Source organism: Vulpes vulpes, chromosome 3 (assembly GCF_048418805.1).
Source record: "Vulpes vulpes isolate BD-2025 chromosome 3, VulVul3, whole genome shotgun sequence".
Taxonomy (NCBI): domain Eukaryota; kingdom Metazoa; phylum Chordata; class Mammalia; order Carnivora; family Canidae; genus Vulpes; species Vulpes vulpes.
Window position 1 is genome coordinate 14,597,655 of NC_132782.1, and position 21,221 is coordinate 14,618,875.

At 37.9% G+C, this 21,221-nt stretch overlaps 1 protein-coding gene across 4 annotated transcripts in view; it reads right to left on the bottom strand.

The window, feature by feature from the left end:
* Positions 1-285: 285 nt before the first annotated feature.
* ABCB11 (ATP binding cassette subfamily B member 11) overlaps positions 286-21,221 on the bottom strand; it is an 87,675-nt gene continuing 66,739 nt past the window's right edge. For 2 of the 4 annotated variants that reach the window (XM_025994104.2, XM_072751859.1), the window contains exons 20-28: positions 17,158-17,262; positions 16,906-17,067; positions 11,828-12,031; positions 10,301-10,542; positions 7,769-7,925; positions 6,418-6,615; positions 2,922-3,128; positions 1,578-1,724; positions 286-523 (exon numbers count right to left, since the gene is read on the bottom strand). In XM_025994104.2, coding sequence (XP_025849889.1) covers positions 323-523; positions 1,578-1,724; positions 2,922-3,128; positions 6,418-6,615; positions 7,769-7,925; positions 10,301-10,542; positions 11,828-12,031; positions 16,906-17,067; positions 17,158-17,262 — 1,623 coding nt within the window. In that variant the 3' untranslated portion in view covers positions 286-322. Of the gene's footprint in view, positions 524-1,577; positions 1,725-2,921; positions 3,129-4,634; positions 6,616-7,768; positions 7,926-10,300; positions 10,543-11,827; positions 12,032-16,905; positions 17,068-17,157; positions 17,263-19,042; positions 19,211-21,221 lie in introns of those variants that run through there. The other 2 variants (XR_012000306.1, XM_072751860.1) reach the window with 2 other exon arrangements.

Genomic DNA, 21,221 nt, shown 5'->3' on the forward strand with positions numbered 1-21,221 from the left:
ATTAAAAGTCTCATTTAGTCTATGACTTCTTGTTAATTCCCATATAGTAATTGGGACTAGCTTCTGGATAGAGAAAGCCACTGGGTAATGGCTGAGCGTCTGCTTGACATTGGAATTTCACTCACACTAACCCTAGTTTCTTTCATTTTCTATATACAGATTTTTAAAACTAAATTATTATTGAAAGTCATTAAAAATTAGCCTGGATCCCAACAGATGATAATGTCTGTAAAAGCAAAATATCATTTCTCCTTGAAGAAAAAAAAAACCATGGCACTCCTGTAATTGGTGTATCATTTGTATATGAAATTCTTAAGTCAGGTCAACTGATGGGGGCTCCTGTGGTAACTAGTTTGTAGTAGGCTCCTTTCTGGGCCATCAGTTCTTCATGGGTCCCCTTTTCAATCACTATCCCCTGTGACATGACAGCAATGATATCTGAGTTTTGGATGGTAGACAAACGATGAGCGATGACAATGCAGGTCCGACCTTCTCTGGCTTTGTCCAGGGCAACCTGCACCGTCTGTAAAGACAAAGTGGAAAGTTGATGCAAAGACACATGTTGGCTCCCTGGTCCAGCATTGCAAGAATTCTGCTTAACACTACTTGAGTAACATTACTATATCCAGGGGTTAAACCCAAAAGCCTGACAAGAGAGAGAGGATTACATAAGTATTTGCTGACTGCAATGCATCAATGATTTCAATTACCCTCTACAGGCTGAGAAATTTTAGTGAAGCAGGACTGAACCAAACTAGAGGTCACTGTGTAATTTTACAATGCTTGATGGTCTAGTTGGCAAAAATGAGACCAGAGAAACCGTTAGGTAAGGTAGCAGTTAACGGGTCATTACTGATACAGTTCTTCATTGAGGACATATTAGTTTTCTCCAAATGAATCCTGATTTTTAAGGTGTTAATTATAAATGGTAAATTTCATAATTTTGTCTTGCACAATTGCATTTCGTTTCACGCAAGCTGTGCATCAGATACCACCTTTTACTTAGTGTTGTATGCTGTCTACAAGCTCTGCCATGTAACGTTGAAATTATAAAATATGAAACACCTAACAGATGACCTAGATTACTTTATTTCACTTAAGAAAGCTACCTTTGGAATATACTCTTAAAAAGTGTATCTTAAAAGCAATTCTTATTTTAAAGTTAAAATATATTTTTTATTTGAAACACCCTATTTTGACTCACGTCCTCTAGATTATTGTCTTTTTGTTCCATTAATAGTGGCCATTTATACTGTCAATGAATCAGAAAATTGAAAATAGTGTCATTTTTTTTAAATGAGTCTAACATATTTTTTTTTTAATTTTTATTTATTTATGATAGTCACAGAGAGAGAGAGAGAGGCAGAGACACAGGCGGAGGGAGAAGCAGGCTCCATGCACCGGGAGCCTGATATGGGATTCGATCCCGGGTCTCCAGGATCGCGCCCTGGGCCAAAGGCAGGCGCCAAACCGCTGCGCCACCCAGGGATCCCAAAATAGTGTCATTTTATAAGGGAATATATTACAGCAAAAGATTCATTTATAATGATCTAAGACATTAGAAAATCAATACATACCTTTTCACTTTCTGTGTCTAGGGCAGAAGTAGCTTCATCTAGTAGCAAGATTTTAGGATTTCGTACAATGGCCCGAGCAATAGCAATACGTTGTTTCTCTCCTCGAGATAGTTGAGACCCTTGGGACCCAACATTAGTTTCATATTTCTGGAAAAAGTATGGTAAGTTTGAGACCCAGAAACAGTCATTTCCCCTATGCTGTATGGAGACCCCACATCAATGACCTCTCTATGGATTTAAACAATTTTTTTCTCTTTTAAACTTTGGAAAGATAAATAAATCCTTCTCTAAAGGATGTCAAATCCATTTAGGAATATAGGAAAAATATAGTGTTTGTTGGGAAACTAGGGGATTTTATATCCCCTACTCTGCACTTATTTTAGGTTTGTATTTTTTTTTTCTTTCTCCCTGTCTGTGAGAGCTCTCTGATTTAAGATTCCCTGATTTCCAAATTACTGTCTGGAAGATCTTTCCAAGATGGAATGACAGTACGAATGCAAGGGCCCTTTGAGAGATCTTCTGGTCCATCCTCTTATTGAGGAGGCATCATTCTGGATCACAAGCCTAGGTGCGAATCTAGGTGCGAATCTAAAGCCCACCACAAACAGCACAAAATTTATAAACATAATCACTTACAAAGAAAAGTAATTTTCCAGTGGTATTTAAAAGAAGAGGAAAAGATTAAAAGTTTGGTTCCTAAAATTTCGTTTTCATGTGTTAATTTTCTTTGTGATCAACCACTAAGAGGCTCTTGGTGGATGGAAAAACGCAGAGTTGATATTGTACTAAGTTCAGACTTGGCTCTGGAGGAGTGAGAAGCTCCAAAGCAGATGCAACTTACCCCCACCACGCACAAGATATGCTGCCAAATAATGCAATCATGATGATGGCCATAAGAATAGCAGCAGCTTTCTTTGTATGGCTATTATGCATATTCTTACATTTTAATGTTATTTTTTGCATTTTGCCGATGATCAAGTATCAGAAAAGATAAGTAATTGTCCCAAAGTTACACAGTAAGTGGCAGAGTTTGGGTTCAAACCTAGAGCTGCTCCACGTCTCAGGATTGCTTCCCACCACGCTACACTAATGCTCAGTGTAGTGCTGCTTTATGTACAATAAGTTCCATGGCATCCTTTGCACTGGATAATACAATACTTTCCAAAGCTAAAGAGTATGCTGACATTTATTTTGCTTAAAGGACAGAGACAATCTCAGGGCACCAGGAAATAACCTGTGTTGCCTTTGACCCTTTCCTTGAGCCATAGTCATAATCCTTTTTTGGCCATTCTACCTCTATCCATCCCCATCTCCCATTGGGAAAGATTCTGACCTAGTCCTCACCTCTGGGAGTGACATGACAAAGTCATGCAGCTGTGCCTGCTTTGCGGCTTCTATGACTTTTTCCATGGGAATTTCTCTGGTGTTGTCCCCATACTTGATATTGTCCATTATGCTACAGGCAAACAACACTGGTTCCTGGGAAACAATCCCAATGTTCGAGCGGAGAAACTGGACATTGACTTTTCTGCTGTCATGCCCATCTATCATCTGCCAATAGAGGTGACAAACAGAGCGTTAAGTTTTAGAATTCCAGCCGTGAGAAAAGTTCATATTCTAGAGGCAGTATTATACAAGACATTTGCTTTGCTTACGAGATAAAAATCTCAGGAATCTTATAAATATGTTATGTTGTCTTTGACCTCTGGAGTTAATGCATGTCAGGAGTGGTGTCAAAGTTATAATCAGATTGTGGTTTTGTTTATTTGTTTCCCATATTCTAGCTTTATAGGTAGTCCAAATGAGAAAGGCACTTGAGATAGTATTTTGTTAAAAAAAATTTCCCCTTATACTTTGGTGCAGCACAGACCTTAGAAGTATGAAGAATTGCTCAATTTTGAGACTTCACAGGTTATGAAACAATTTTTCTATGTAAAGCTATTGGACAATATAATAATCAAAGCTATTTCCTTGATTTTACTGGAACTAACATGAGATAATAGACCCAACTAAGAAAGGAGTGCATCTATTCACTTAGTCAACAAACATATATTGAATTTTCTGCCACAAGGGCACCATGCTAGGCAGTCTTTTGTCTGCTATATAAGGAAAAAAATAATCTCTGTGTTCTAGTTATCTGTGGGCTAGTTAGACACAAGTACAGGAATTCAAATATCTACCATTTGAGTTGTTTCACTTAAAAGCCTTAAAATAGTAAAGGTACAGTATGTTTAACATACTACTGTAAATATGATTTCAGAAAAAGATGATGTTAAATGCTGTGAACATAGTATATTTTAGATAAATTCTCAGCAATGGAAAAAGCAAACACCAGAGGGAGAAAAAGTAGGGCATTCCTCAACAATTAGCCCTGGCTCATCTTCCTCTTCTCATTTTCCATAGTACTTATAGATTGCAAAGCACAATTTAATACCTCATTAAATACTGGAGCTGTTTGCTAATTATTGTACATGAGCTAGTATTGTAAGCTCCTAAAAGACAGAAGACATGCTTCATGCTCCTTAGAATCTACCACAGGGCCTACTGAACACAGTACTGCATATCACAGGAATGAAATGTTGACACCGTTGAAAGCTACATTTGGTAGCTTCCTTAAGAGCAAAGACAATATTTTAAAATTGCATAAAAGGTGGTATTTTTCTTACCTGAAAAAGGTTTAGAAATGTTTTACAATGGTATAACAAAATATATTGCATTTATGAGATTTAAGGAATCATGCTGATTTCTTCATGGGCATTGCTTCCTCCCTATGACCAGAACAGGCACTGTGCACAGTGAGAGAAATATACTTAATGTATATGTTATTGTTGGAAAGGTCAAACGTGGAGGATTCGGTCCCTGTATGTCTCATGGTTCACAATCTACCTGGGGTGATAACAGGATAATCTGACCTTTTGGAAAACCAGACCCTCTCCTTTGCAGAAATCAGAGCCCAGTGCAATGTGCTTTCTAGATTCATCAATCACTATATACTTGTAAACAAGTGCCTAAAATTAATAACAAAGTAATTATAAACTATGTATAATCAACTCTTACTCTTTATTTGCATAATTTCCTGGATTCTACCAATATCCGTTCACTTGTTTCTTTGCTTTGGCTTAGGCAAGGGAATCTTTAGTTGCCTCCTTTGAGTTTCTTTCAGCTTTTCTCATCATAATGTGACCTGTCCTCATTGCAATGAAGATTCTACTACCCAGGGAATTCGAAAAGGCCTTTTTCAAAATATTAGGATTAAACAGTCAGGTGTGGAGCAGAATAAAACATTCTCAGACCTATGCCTCTGAATCATTTCTTAGAAAACTACTGGTTCACACATTCCAACAAAATGAAAGTGAAACCCAAAAAAGAGGAAGGTATGGGAACTAGGAAATAATGGATCTAATCCAAGAAAACATGCAGGAAACTCACAGGGTGACAAGTGTTCAGCAGGCACAGGTTGTAATTAGTCCAGGCAGTGACAGGCAAGAGAGACAGAAGCAGGTCCCTCAGAAAAAGGTAGCAGGATAGAGACATTGGAAGAATGTAGAGATTTTATAAAGCCAGGGGATAAAAAAGAAAGTCTTTCAGAAAGCCTTCCCCTCCAGAAAGAAAATGCAATGCTGATATACCTCACCACTTGGCTATGGGACGAACAATATTACATAATCATAACAAAAGTTGTCAGTTGATTTTTAACTTTTAGAGTCAGTCGAGAGTGAAAACATGAAAGATCATAAATGTTATAAACAGAAAGGTCGTGTTTTGCATTTTGGTAATAGAAAAGTGCTGTTATTAGTACCAGAGAAATAAAAGGAGGAAGAAGAGGTGAAAATAAATATAGAATTGCTACTATTCTCATCTTAGAAAATGAGAATTCAAGGGATGCTATCTGTAGGTGGTGGAACAGAAACAGAATTATATTGATTAAACTTACAAACAGAGAAACTTTCTAAAGTTATACATCCATACTGGGAGGAGGTGCGTAAAAACAGGAGGAGTGGGAAGGGTAAGCTAAATCTCCATCTCTTGAGAATAAGTCAACAGAGAGTCTAAATTTGTTAAATCGTGAAACAGCAGCATAATCATATTATTTAGAGACATTGAAGTAATCATTGAAGGATCTAAAAACATCAAGGAGGTAAAAATAGTTGTCTTTGAGCAGAGAAATGGGGGAGCGGTGAGAAGGGTAAGGGTAAGAATAAGAGGTTGCTTTTTATTACGAATCTTTCCTGTTTTATTTTGTTTTCCTCTGCATGTTATTTGGAAAGAAAGAAAAGAAGAAGGAAAGAAAGGAGAAAAAAATGCTCTGGAAAATAAGCAATTCACCAATTTTTCAAATCTCCCTGCCAAAGCTTTATGGCACAACAACTACTGATTTGAGTTCTTTATATCATTTAGACCTAAGCTTCTCGAACCAGGATTGTGTCAGATTTGTCGTACGAAACCCCTTCTCTTGCTTATTTATCATTGCGTTCCTTATCACCCCACTCAGTTTTTCCATTCGAGGTCATCAGTTTCCTGATTAGTTTGCACTTTCTGCTCCATTTACAGATACGTGAACGCTCCTGTTAAACACACTCATCTTCAGCTTTGCAGTGTGCCCAGTTTTCCTTAACTGGTCAGCAGACCATCTGGAACCGGGAAGAGTACGATATTACAAAGTGAGAGGTAGAATCAGGTCAACCAGCAAATGACTGGAACTGGACAATACCCGTAGGGGTAAGTGTCCAAGGCAAGAACTTTCCAGTGAGTCTGGCAAGGCGTGATCTTGAAACTACTTTGAAAGGGCCGGAGACACTCTGCAGCAAGCAGAATTCTCCAGAGCATTCACACTGCTTACCACCTTCCCTTGGTCAGGATCATAGAAACGTTCCAACAGCTGAATACTGGTGCTTTTGCCACATCCACTGCTTCCCACAAAGGCCAGCGTTTGGCCTGGACGAACGGATACCGAGAGACCATTCAGAACTTGCGTATCAGGTCGAGAAGGATACGTAAATTTACAGTCGACAAAGTCAACCTGGCCCTGGAAGTTGTCCTGTGGATGGGAAGATGGGGCTTACATATGTTCCTATTATATGTAACAGTAGAACAGTGTTCTACTAGAACCTAGAATACTGAAAACGCGCCTGAATCTGAGTTTTAGGTCCTTGCTTAAGATATCTTCAACAGCACACTGCCATAGAGCAAGTCTAAAGACAGCTGCTTGATGAAATGGCATTCTGTTCCCCGTTCTGGCAGGTGTAGACTACAGGGAGGTTTGAGCAGTGAAATGTAAGATACGTGACCTCTTATTCTCATTCTCACCTAGAGGGATTTCCTTGTCACCCATTCTTTGACATTCTGAATGAAAAGACCAACTAGAAGAAATGGTTCCATCACAGAAGCCAGTAACTGTCCAAAACCCTATAGTTCTGCTCCCCCTAAAGATTTCAAATAATAGCATTACACTTTAAATAATTCAGAAAGTTACTCGCAGCCTGTATAGCAAAGGTTGTGCTATCTGAATTATGAATTATCAAGAGGATAGTATTTAATAACAACAGGAGGAACAGGTCGCTTGATCAATTTACAAAGATTTCTGAATTTCGTTCAGTTTTCCTAGGGTTTAGTTTTGTTTGGCCCTGGGATATTTAAAAAAATAGGCAGGGAAGATTTTAAAAAAACACCTGTGAGGACTATCAGAAGAAAAGATATTTTGTAGAGATTGAATTAGTTTTCTGGGAGTCCACATGAGCTAAAAGTTGAGCCTGGGTAAACATGAACTAAATCAATATTATCGGACAGGAAGAACTGTTTTTTCTACATCCTGTACCAGAACATTAGTAGAAAACATGGTGGTCAAGTAGGTCTCAAAAGACATCCAGCCTTCATTCATCATCCATTCGTTCATCCATCCACATTTCATTCATTCTGGAACTAAGTGTGTTTTACATTACACAGAATTTAGCATTCACTGAATATCATTGCCTTATTCAAATGCCAGTTTTATGAATAATTTTAATGCTAATTTACTTCATTCCTTTACACTTATAAATCTACTGTCTGTGCTTTCTGAGTGCATATGAATGAACCCATAGACTGCAGGAATTTAAAAGCTAAGTGGTATCCTATGGACATCCCCAATGGGATGCACATACACACGCACGCACAGCCCTCCCACACTACCCCTCACCCCCCTCAGTACTTACCCACTTTTCACCTGCACTACTGTACACCTTGATTGGGGGTTGTCGATCCAGCAGTTGAAAAAAGCGTGCAGCTGATATTTTAGCTTTGGCATAACTGGGGGTGTAAGAGGAGGCTCTTCCAAGAGCTGTCGCACTCAACACAACTGAAGAGATCACCCTGCAATAGAGTAGACACCCGGATAGAGCAGGAGTGTGGGGTGGTTGGTATGACAGCCTAGGAGACAGGCATTGTGTATGTGTGTGGTGGGGGGGCAGCCCTAGTCTGCTAGTAAAGAACAGAGCAGCCTTGATTTGCCTGGGAATGGGGGCTTGGAGAGACCAACAGTTTTCAAGTGTGTTGTATGTCAAGTCAAAATGGTGATGGGAGAATTGAACCAGGGGTGTTCACAAGTCCAAACCCTGCTTTAACTACAATATCCCCTTTTTCAAAAACTTGTTTGGGAAAAAAGACTTCTTGAAAAGAAACAAAGAGGAGGGGGGCGGGGCTTGAAAGGATACCAGATTGGGTTGAGTTCTTGCAAAGCTAACATTTTTTGGATCTATGATAAGAGTGTAAAAGGCAATGATTAGTGATATAAACATCATTCTGTATCAAGCATGCATGTCACTCATGCTTCAGACACCGTGAGAAAGATACAATTGTCTGTTTGCTTCTACATCCTCTATCTATATTCAACATATGCAAAACTAATGAGCTAATGGGTGAGTGGATATTGAGTGATAAATGTGGTGACAGAGAGCTCCGGTGCTGTACAGGTGAAGGTGCGAGGGGCATCCTCTAGTTGATCACCTGCATCACCATGCACAGAAGGCCTGCCTCAGGGTGGCGGAGGGCAGTGTGTTTGTGTGTTTTACTGCTCAGTTCACAAGCAGGAATTCTTTTAGGCCAGACTTGCAAACTCAAACATCTCTAGGGGCCCATCCCAGAGCGTAAAGCAATGAAAAGCACCTGGAATAAAATGGGAGATGGTGGAAGGTGATCTTTCAGTTTTTAAAAAGAAGCTAGAAGCTGGGAATTTTCTATAGTTACCCAATTTTTACAGGAAATATGTAAAATATTATATATTCTTCAAATATCTCATAAACTAACAAGTCAACAGAAATTTGCAATTTTTGCTTTGGGGGTTAACAGCTCTCAATATGCCAAAATTCAGAAAAGAGGCTTTCCTGATTGAGATGGGTATAGTGGGGCAGGAGAAAAAATTTCCTCTGTATTTCTAGAAGAAATCTAGAAGGCAAGAAGACAGAGCTCATGGCTTGAGAATGAATTCAAAAGAACAGATTTCTGTTGGGACCACTTTTCCTAATGTCTTCCAAGGCCTTCTCAGACCACCTCCCCCTCATCCCTCTAACATCCCCCACCCCACTCTACTACAGTCATATACTGCACTCCCAGGCCCTTTTCCCTGACACCCTTTGGTTTTCACCCCTAGAAAACTGGATTCAAAGCTAATGTTATCAGCAAAGAAAGGAAATAATTCCCCTGTCCTGGCCTTTGCTGTCTCCACCTAGGAGGATTCAGCTGGAAACATGCCCTTCCTGCAAGAGTTCCAGTAAGATGGTTCTGTGCATCTTCTGATCCAAGTTCTCTAGATTTTTTCCGCATTAACCAGTATGGCAGACTGTGTAAATGGTTCATTCATCCTCTTACTCTGTACACATCCCTTTGCAATAGGACTTTATTACTCCTCTGTGATATTGTGATTCAGGGTGAGAAACATATATTTGGTCTTTGGCTCTCATTCCTGGCACAGAGCTCTTAAATCCTCGGAAGTTCCTATATTTGGAGAGTGACCAAGGTCTCCTTTGTTGTTAATGAAGTGACTTTGGATGGTCCCTAGTAACCTAACGTTGGGAGCTGATTGCCAGGTGAAGCAACCATACAATTAGAGGGGTAGGACTTTCAGACCTATCCCTGCCCCCCACCTCCAGGGAAAGGAAGGGTATCTGGAGGGTCTAGGGAGGTGATACAGGCAATCTTGCAGGGCTGAGCCCTTAACCTGTGGGATCCAATGCTACCTCCAGGTAGATGGTATCAGAATTAAGTTGAACTTCTGACACACCAGGGGTCAGAAGTGTGTGTGTGACAGTACTGTGACAGTAAAGGAGAAACACAATCAGTTCCTCTCATCAAAAGGTAGATTCTGTTCTCTTTTCTTTAAATCTGGGCTTGGTTGTATGACTTTCCTTGGCCAAAGAGATAATAGAAAATGTAATGCACACAGTACACTTGAAAAGTGCAAGGGGCTTGCTCGCTTTTGTCGTACTTCGAACACTGAGACCATGATATGAAGAAAACAAGCTCACCTGCTAGAGAAGCCAGGTGGAGACAAGCCATGCAGAAGCCTGACTAAATCAGTCCAGTCCAGAAGAATCATCCTGACAACCCACAAAATCTTGAGAAATACTAAACCCCAACTGTTTAAGACACCAAGTTTGGTATGATTTGGTAAGCAGCAAAAGCTACCTTAGAGCCAGGCTATTCCTCCCTGGAGTGTGGATCTTTTATGACCTTGGCCTGATAATCCTCACCTGAACACATAGCTGAAATGGAGCCCCTCATTGGGAATTAAGTAACCTCCATATCTGTAGGAAGCAGAATTGGCAACAAACACTATGCACTGGGAAAAACCAAAGCAGAATCCATAAACATTGGCTTTTCGAAAGGCTGTCTTGAATGGCTTCTCCAGCTCAGCCTCAAATGCTTCAATAAACTGCCTCTCTTTTCCAATTCCAGCAACAGTGCGGATATTACTGAGAGCTTCATTTGTAATCTGAAAAATGAAAAAGAGTTTTAGGAATAAAAAAGTAGAAAGAACTACTCCGGTGACATTTCAGCCACTACATGGACTGGATCTTGTGGCAGAAGGTGGTACTAATCCACGGTGGAGGCATCATCTGGGAACACAAACAAGGTGTTGGAAGTCAACTTACCTGGATCATGAGTCAGTTAAACTCAAGTTCTACTAACATGGCTTTGTTGCCTCCACTTGTTGTAGAAGAGAGAAGGGAAAAAATGTGCACACACTTATCCTTGAAAACTTTTTAGCTTTTTAGTTAACTTATTTGAAATGTCTAAAATGATATCTTTAGATGTCTTCTGAGACAAAAGATATTTAATAATATGTGTTCAAAGTATGACTCTATTTTTTTTAAAAAATTAATCTGACCAAATATTCTATAAATATAAAGTTTATCTTTAGTCTATACTATGAATTTGCACTTGTTTCGATCTGTACACTAGGGTAAATAATCACTGTTTCTGAATTAGCATCCTATCCTAAAGTAGCACAAAGATGGGCTACTTTCTCCCACCGGTATATGAAATCTTCTTGGCTTCTGTCTACATGGGCAATGTTCACATTCCCTCCTTTAAGATACAAAACCTAGATAACAGTAAATCTGTTAAAAGAGTAAAGGTGTGTGTGTGTGTGTGTGTGTGTGTGTGTGTCTGCACGATTTCTTACACCTGATAAATGTCTACACTACCATCTCCTTATATACCCCTGATAACCAGATATTTCATTAGAACACGATTTTAAAAGTGCACCCCTGAAACCTAAGAGTATTTGAGACCTAAACTGTATGTCACAGTTCTAGTTGAGAAAGACATCTAAGTCTAGCAGATGCTAAAGTATGAAAATTAAAAGTCTGTGCCATTCAAAAAATGATAGCTCTTCTCTGCCCGGGCAGCGTGACCCGGGGCAACCATTTAGTTAAAAAACCCAAGCAGACAGAAAACCAAAGTCTCCACTCTTGCGAATAAGAATACACTGAATCAGGATGTGGAGAAAATAACCATTGGAGGGAAAGGAAATTGAATACGTAACCCTCTGTGTTGGCCCTGCCGTTTCTCTATACCTGTTCACACAGCATCAGAGTTTTATTATCATAGCCTTCAGGCAATGGCACATATAAAAAGGCTAGTGGGACGTTTCCAAGGATGAACATTTGTAGGCTAACAGCTTCCTTAAGTCTCTTTGTACTAACTCATCCTTCTAGGTTTGTCTGACAGCCACTTAGCAGCAAGCAGTTTGAAAATTGGGTCTGTAAGATTACCTGGCCAGCGATCTCCAGAGCCTCCTTGTCCTGGGTGGCAAATCCTGTCAACATTCTGGTCTGTAAGGCTCCCGATAAAGCCAAGAAGGGGAAGAAGCACATTATGACCAGGCTTAGCTTCCAGCTAAAGAAGAAGGCAATGATCATGGCCACAGTGACATTAGTGAAGGAATTGACCATCATCCCGATTTGAGAGCCGGCTGCCTGCAAACCAAAAGCAATCACTGGGTCTGAGACATGCAGTCTCTTTTACCAAGTACCACTATGTGAAAAGGCAATTTTATAACAAAAGGATCATTTTTTAAAAATTATTCTGATAAAATATGCATGACACGATGTTTATCATTTTAGCTATTCATAAGCATATAATTCAGTGGCATTAAATACATTCACATTGTTGTGTAATCATCACCACCATCTATACACAAAATTTTCCTGTCATCTGCAACAAGAAATCTGTATCCATTAAATAATGATCCTCCTTCCTCCCTCTCCCCAGCTGCTGATAACCTCTATTCTACTGTCTCTATAAATTTGCCTCTTCTAAGCAGCTAAGTGGAATCATACAACATCCTTCTGTATCTAGCTTATTTTACTAAGCATAACATTTTCAAGATCCATCCCTGTTGTAGTACATATCAGAATTCCATTCCTTTAAAAGCTGAATAATATTTCATTATAAATATATATATCCCATTGTGTCTATCCATTCATCTGCTTGTGGACACTAGGGTTGTTTTCACCTTTTGACCATATGAATACTGCTGCTATGAACACTGATATACAAATATCTGTTTGTGTCCCTGCTTTCATTCCTTTGGATATATATATATATATATATATACCTAAGAGTGGAATTACTGGGTCATTTGGTAGTTCTATGTTTAAAAATATTTTTTAAAATAATGAGCTCTCTAATGCATTTGGAGCCTGGATTAATAAAAGTCTATTTTATCCACAACTTTTTCGGAAGCTCATCTATTGACAGATCTCATTTCATGGGTGAGCTAGAGCAGTCAGTATGAGATTAATTCAGCCCTAAGCATGGACGGCATGTGTGTCTGGTGGCTATGCATTTGGTCTGCTTGAAAATACCCATACATTGGTCTGATGGTAATATTTCTGATTATTTAGTGGATTGATGCTTGTCCTATAATTACAGTTTTGAAATTTGTACAAGACTATTATTATAGGAGACCACTTTGATTCTCATTGATACAAAATCACATGCTGACTTAATAACTAGCTGTTCAGTCAACACAAAATGGACAAAATGGATTCAGTCTTTATATAGGTGGAGAGTGGATACTTGTGGTAATTACTATCTATATCCAAAACTGTTTGATGGTTCCACCCCTTCTTTCAGTTGCAACTATGCAGATGTGACCAAAGGTTGATGCCTTCTGTGTAGAAAAGACTTGCATGGGTACAACTGCAGGATTTTTGTAAGTATTGTAGAGACTTTAGCATTATTTAAAAGATAAAGAATGCAAAACAACCACAGGTAAGTTATTAAGTAACTACAGGTACTAAGGAAGTGCTATGCAAGAATAATTTGCACCGTTATACTGTGTTGAAGACTCAAATGGAATATGAACCCTGTGGTCCCCCAAATTCCTGTATGGGTAATAACTTCCTCGAAGATAGAAATGAAAAGGTAAATTAAGAATTTATTTATAAGGGGGATAGGGTAACTGGATGATGTGCATTAGGGAGGGCACATAATGAGAGGAGCTCTGGATGTTATATTATATGCTGGCAAATTGAATTTAAATAAAATTTTAAAAAGGAATTTGTTTGTGTACCTATATTTATAGCTGCATTACCCACAACAGCCAAAAGGTACAAGCAGCCCAAGTGTCCACTGATGGATGAATGAATAAACAAAATGTGGTCTCTACAAACAATGTTATATTATTCAAGCCTTAGAAATGAAATTCTGACACATGCTACAACATGGATAAACCTGGAGGACATTAAGCCAAGTGAAATATACCAGTCATGAAAGGACAAATATTGTATGATTCTGCTTATATGAGATTCCTGGAATAGTCAAATTCTTAGAGCCAACGTGGAATGGTGGTTATCAAGGCTTATGGGGGCAGGGAGGAGAATTAGTATTTAATGGGTACAGAGCTTCTATTTAGGATGATAAAAAGTTCTAGATATGGAGAGTGCCATGATGGTTGCCTAACAATGTGAATAGACTTAATGCCACTGACTTGTACACTTAAATAGTTAAAATGGTAAATTTTATGTTTTGTATATTTTACCACAGTTAAAAGGAATAAAAGAATTTCTAGTTGACAATGACAGTCAGGCATTATAGAGAATTTGGAAAATAGCCGCATAGTTCTTTGGGATGTCATTATTTTGTTTTCTTTTACATTTTATTCAAACAAATTTAGAAAATTTAAAAAGTAATATGGCTTAAGATACATAAAATATATATACATATGTAACTATAAACATTTTCACAAAAAAGGGATCAGACTAGATTTTACTTTGAACTTCGTTTTTTTCAGTGTAACAACCATCCCTCCAGATCATGACATTAATACCTTTAAAGTAGCTTCCTAATTTTCCTTAGAATGGATGTATTCATTCAACTATTTTCTTACTGGTGAATATTTAGGTAGTTTCCAGGGAATTTTATTAATGTTTTGATCAATATAAAAATACCCTTGGAAGCACATTGTCAGAAAATAGGAGAGAACTTACTCATATGAATTTTAGTAGAGAATTTGCATACCTGATGTTGTATAAGTATTGAAAAAGAAAAAAGAGATATAATAATCTTTCTTTGAATATAATTTGATTATATATCTAGAAAACCCAAAGACTCTATTACATTTTTAAATAATTAGTTAATAAGAAAACTTGAAAAAATGGATGTCCATAAGATAAATATACAAAAACTAGTAGCTGAAATCTCAATCTAGAATATTCATTCAAAATAGTGAAAAACTACATAAGAAAGAATGGACGAGATAGAGTGATGCATTAATATATCTGTGTATTATATATACTCTACATAGTATATGGCATATTATGTCCTATATATCTTGCTAAAAACTAAAGATTCTTATTTGTATGTCTCTCAAGAGGGGACTTTTGGTATCCCCACAATGGTAATCCTTGTGTGTATGGTGGGGGGGTGGGTGTCGCTGCATGGATGTATTCAGTTGGAATCAAAATAAAATTTTCAAAGAAGTCAAGATGATTTTAAAGTACATTAGAATAATTAATGTCTAGGAATAAATAAAAGAATTTTGAAAAGGAAAAATTATTGTGCAAGGATCTACCTTACCAGATAATAAAAATTTATAAAGTTACATAACTAAAAGAGTAAGGTCCCAGCACAGAATAAATCAAGCTGATCAATGAAAAAGAATAGAGAATCCCCATAGCTCCAAGCATCTGTGGTAAATTGGTATTCACAATGGGCAGGAGGATTTCAAATAGCTGGAAAATGAAATCTACACTAAAATTTGGTGGGGGAATATTTTCTATCCAGCTTGGAGGAAAAAAAAGCCAGATTTCTACCTTACTTTACTATTAAAATAAATTTGACCTGAGTAAGCAATGTTATTTAAAAAAAAAAAAAGGTTAATGAAAATATTACTGAAACTCTTAGAAACTTTTTTTAAGGATAAGTAAAAATTCTTGTAAGATGAATAGATGCTACTCTCTGAATTCAAGTGAGAGTGAATAACTTTGAAAAGCCTTTGCAGATTGAAGGATGCAAAAATAGAAGAAATAAGGTGATAGCTTATTTATTTAACCTAAGCTCGAGTCAAGTAAATTGGACACTAGAATACTCAGACGGTAAAAGGGAAATTGCTACAAACTTTCTTCAAGCAGTGAGACAACACACATTAAAACCCTTCGAAATGATTATACATTCTGATCCAGTGATTATATTTTGAGAACAAGAAAAAAAAATAATCAGGGATATGCCAAGCTTGATGTAAAATGATATAAGTTGCTTATAAGGGAGAAAAACAAAAAGAACATTTAAATAAGGAATTCTTTAATGATGATGCATTAAAATGATGAATTATACAACCATCAAAAATCTACTCTAGAAGAATATATAATAACCAAAATATGCTTATGTCAGATTGTTGTGGGGGGAAAACAGAAAGATTGCAAAACAACATGTAGAGTGTGACCCAAGGTCTGTGAGAAACACATGTATACTTAGAAAAAAGCTCTGAGGAAGAGGATCCCATGTTCCTCTGAAAGTCTCCCATACCATTGTCCATATTTTTGGCTGAACTGGCTAGGAGTCAAGACAAATGGCACTCAGTTTTTCAGTCTGGGGTGGGGGTGGGAGTTCTTCCAAGAACCTCACAGATTGTGGTTTTCCCCTTCCTTCCTTCCTTCCTTCCTTCCTTCCTTCCTTCCTTCCTTGTCTCTCTCTCTCTTTTATTCCCACAGAAAGTGAGTAGAGGTGCTAGACAACACAGTCAACTCTCTTCACTTTAATACAAACCCCTGGTTTTCTAAAACCATTGCCTCATCGTTGTTCAGGTGACACAAGAATGAGTCACCTCAACAAGGCTACAGGTCCTGAGGTTCAGAAACCACAGCTTTGCTCTTCGAATGCCTCAGGATTCTAGATGGCAATCATTTACTTCCTTTCTTCAGTTTCCTGACTGGCTTTTACAGAGACAACCCAGAAGATCTTCTCTTTTCCTGAGACTGCCTGCAAGCTGAGCACCTGTGTAAGGAGGCTTTGCTTCCACCCTCTAGGGGGTGCTATGAAGTCTTGTAGAATCTGAGTCTCTGGGCCTGAAAAGGATCTGAGAATGAGTCTCAGGAAAGCTCTCAGTTTGCTAGACTTCCAGTAAATCTGAAACCCTGACAGATTTGGACTTATGGCACCGATTCTGGACATTGCCTGGGAGACACTGCTGTTTGTCAGCATTGGAAATGGTGGGAAATGTGGCTCTGGGACATCTGAATCCCGTGAGTTCCTATTTCACGGGAAACATACAGGTGATTACCAGAATGCTCAAAGGAAAGAATGTTTCCTCCATTAAAAACACCCCTGACTTCTCCCCATAGCTTACCCCTTGAACTTGGGAGGCATCCGTAGCAAGCCTTGTTGTTAATGCCCCGGGGCTATTTCTGAGGTCATCGAACCAGCCAATGTCTTGCCCTAACATTGCTCTGAAACCGTATTTACGCAGCCTTTTTGTGAGGAGTTCTCCAGATTTAGCAAAAGCATATCCCTGAAACATAAAGGAGCCTTTAGTGATATTTTAACACGAAAAGAGAGGAAATAATTGTGAAATCACTTGCTAAAAAATAAAATTCCTTACCTGTAGAAACTGAGTGCAAAGGGATACACAGCCCACTGCTACAAACAGCAGGCACACACCATTGATCTGTGACCTTTGTTCTTCTTTATCAGGAAGCGAAAAAGTCTTTGCAAGATTGTAAGCAAAGATATTACTTTGTTATTATAAACAATAGCAAAAAAACAGAATATATGTAAAAGAAATTTCAAATTTTAAGATATATTTAAAAGAACATTTTCTTAAGCATTGGGCTAAGAAAACATACTAGAAATTTAACCAAAGTTAGCCATGAATATGTGTACTTTAATTCCCCGTGGGAAAGGAAGGTTGGCAAAGGAAAACCAATAGCAACAATTTGCAGAATTTTCGTCTTGTTTTTTAACCTGATGTAGGCAATTGTGTCGGCTTTTCATTGATACAGATGAGAAATATGATTAAATATCTCCAATCCTTTATGTAATAAGGCAAAGAAAAAGGGAAGGAAAGATGGAAGGAAGGAAGGAAGGAAGGAAGGAAGGAAGGAAGGAAGGAAGGAAGATGAGTATTATCATGACTTCTGTCCTTCTCAAAAAATAGAAGCAATAAAGATGATCTTCCCACTCAGGTACCCTGTTATTTTACTTTATTTTACTTTATTTTATTTTATTTTATTTTATTTTATTTTATTTTATTTTTTTAAACATTTTATTTATTTGTTCATGAGAAACACACACACACACACACAGAGACAGAGAGAGGCAGAGACACAGGCAGAGGGAGAAGCAGGCTCCCTGCAGGGAGCCCAATGTGGGACTCAATCCCAGGTCTTCAGGATCACACCCTGGGCCGAAGGCGGCGCTAAACCGCTGAGCCACAGGGGATATATATATATATAATATTATATAATATGAATTATATAATTATATATGTGAATATATATATATTCATATTGATGAATAATAGCATCATTAAAAAAGTAACTAGCTATCAAGGCATTAACTGGAATTGCCTTAGGAGAAAAAACACTTTCCATCCACCTGAGACTGAAGTTGTTTCTAAATCAGAAGAAGTTGAAAACATGCCTTCCCCCCCGCCCCCAGGAAAACTATGAAAGTTGTGAATGGGGTTTTTGAGTCTACAATGAGAAGTAAACTATACTTTATAAGTATATTCTGAACTTGCAGACGTATGCTCAGTAACCGATTGGGGACTCAGCTGTTGCAATAAGACAAGGGGAAGAACAGCTGCATATTCTAATGACATTACCCTATAATGAAATAGATTTCAGGTACAACAAAACTTCTTAACTTGGGCTAAGTGAGGGAACTCTGAGTTCCAAAAAAGTATGCATTAGACAGCCTTATTTATTATTCTAAATTAATTTAAGTAACTAGAACAATGCTAACAAGCAGATGCTCAAAAGAAACCATTTATTCAATAAATATTTATTTAGTGCCTGCCACATACATCTTGCAAACAATGTATACTACCCTGTTAACAAACCCTTTTTTGTAAAGCAAAATAACCTATTCAAAAATCACAAATTCCAAAATGGAGGGAGGGGTTCTAGATTAATAAGATTTACTGTTTTAAGGACAGTTTCCAGGGTCTTCATGTTTCTTAATACAGGTGGAAGTGGGTTCAGAAGATTCTACAGTCATTCTTCCCACCATAGAATAACTCATATGTTTACTTTACAGAGTTTACAAGTTTAGGGATTTAAAGACCTGTTTCAGTTTGGTTTTAAAAATCACTATACAAATCCCCCAAGCCCCAAACTGTGACGCCACAATTCCCAGTTCGTTTAGCTAGTGGTTATCATTAGACAAGGAAATGTCTATTTTTGTGATTCCAGTGGTTTTCTTCTTGGCAGGCTCTTTTGGCTCTTGGCATTACTCATCTTCTCAGTGTTAAAGTATTTGGCTAGTGTTAAATCCACACAACTGCCCAGTTCAAGACTGTGCATCTGTCTATCCATAACCTTTTTATTCACAAAATTCTATTCTTTATATATTCTTGTTGAAATGCAACCCCAGAAGCTACCCATCCATAGGTTCCTCTATGATACATCGCCGCCATTTTTGTAATGGTAAGTCTGTTTAAGGAGAAAAGAAACATTCGCTAAACTATTGCTATTTACCAGATGCCAAATGTGTTGCTTAACCTACTTTAACTTAAATTAAGATTTCCTTAAATTGGGCTTCTTAAAACATTTTCTTACCCTGCATTACAGACGAGGAAACTAAGACTTCATCAAGGAAAAGCCACTTGTTCAAATGCACCCAGAGAATACAGAACAGAGACCTACTACAGATCCAGGGCTGGCTGGCTCCAAAGATTATGCTTTCCCCAGCATGCTACATCCACATTGCTGTGTTTGGGACACTTGTACACTTTCTAAGTGAAATAGAGCCATGGAAAGCGAATCAGATAAATTATGTTTTGTGTATGTACTGATGCTTCAGTAGATTAGCAACCAGGCTCCTAATAGTGTCCAATCATTTTCTGGGCCTATGTTCCAAACTGTGGTCTCAATACACCAAATGTGAGTATCATGCCCTTTAGGTATGTCAGGATGAAAATAGCGCAATTACAAACAGAGTATTATCTGACTCATGATTATACCCTGTGAGATGAAAGTATCATGAATCTACTGATGAATATTTGATAATTATGCTAAGAGACTAACAGAAATGATCTTCTTTATCAGAGAGGGAAAATAGTACTTCTTTTAGCATCATTTGCTTAGCAAATACAACCCTGTGAGAACATTAACCATGAGCAGACTTTGGACTTCACCAACTAGATCCTATGACTCTGGTACTGCAGCCCTCAAGTGAAAAGTCTAATTGCTCAAGCTCAGTTTTTCCTAGGATTCCTGGTTGTGACCAGAACAATCACAGAGACTAGTCTCACTATCAACAACTGGTGGGTGCTCTAGGAGAGCAGGGTTTTTGGCTGAATTATCACTTTTTTTCTGACTTGGCCATTTCATAGACTAACAGAGCTGGAAGGTATCTTAGAAACCATTTTTGTCAATCCTTCCTTTTATAGTTGAGGAACCCAAGGCCAAGAGAAATGACATGGTGTGATCCTAGGGCATGTATTACTTACTAACTATCTAGAAGAGCCAGATTCAGGAAAAATAAATAAATAAATAAATAAAGATTTCCTGGTTGGGAATCCAGCACTCTTTACATAGCAGCTCATGTACAGGGTTTGGTAAAGCTGAGTTAGTATATTCTTTTCTGTGTTTTTATAAGAAAGTGGTGATCAGCAAAAAAACTGGTATCCCAGATTTCTTTCAAAAGCAAAGATCTAGGGTACAGTTGGGTCTTTACAAAATTTAACCCTATCCGCCACACCTTCTACGTCTCATCACTGCTCAATGGGATGCATTTCCAGAGCCTTTTCCTAATAGAATGTCAGCTTTATGAGAGCAGGGAGGGCTTTCTTATTCCTCACACTATCCTCAATCCCAGCAATGATGTCTGACAAATAATAAGTGATTAACAAATATTTGTTGAATTATGAATAGATTTTTATGTCTAATATCTGTCTTTCTCAGAGACTGGAAACTCTATTAGAGAAGGCAGCATGACTGAATGCAATCCCCAGTCCCTAGCACAGTATCTATGGGAGGTAATCAACAAATATCTGTTGAGTGAATAAAAGAACATTTCTTGAATGTTCTTGAATTGAATGTTTGGATTGAATTTAAATAAAACATCCTAAAATATTTAGCGTATTTTAATTAATTTAATTATTACTTTTAATTATTTTAATTATTTAAAAGATTGTCATCATAAAGGATTTCACAAAACCAGAAATTCAATTTACCAGAGTTGAAGGGCCCTGTTTCCAATTTCCAATCTGAACTTAACCTGATTTCTTCACTTACCACAAGGGGGTAGTATGGAAATTAAGCGGTGGCTGAGGCCCTCCCTACTACACATTTGACTTGATTTTGTTTGTAAACTGTAACAGTCTTTCTGTATAAATCATGCCTGTGGGGACATTTCTCTGGTCAGAACCTCTTCCAGAGAGGCCACAAAAGAAAGAGAAGTAGAGGGGAAACTAAAACTCAGGACTCTTAGTAAGCCCTG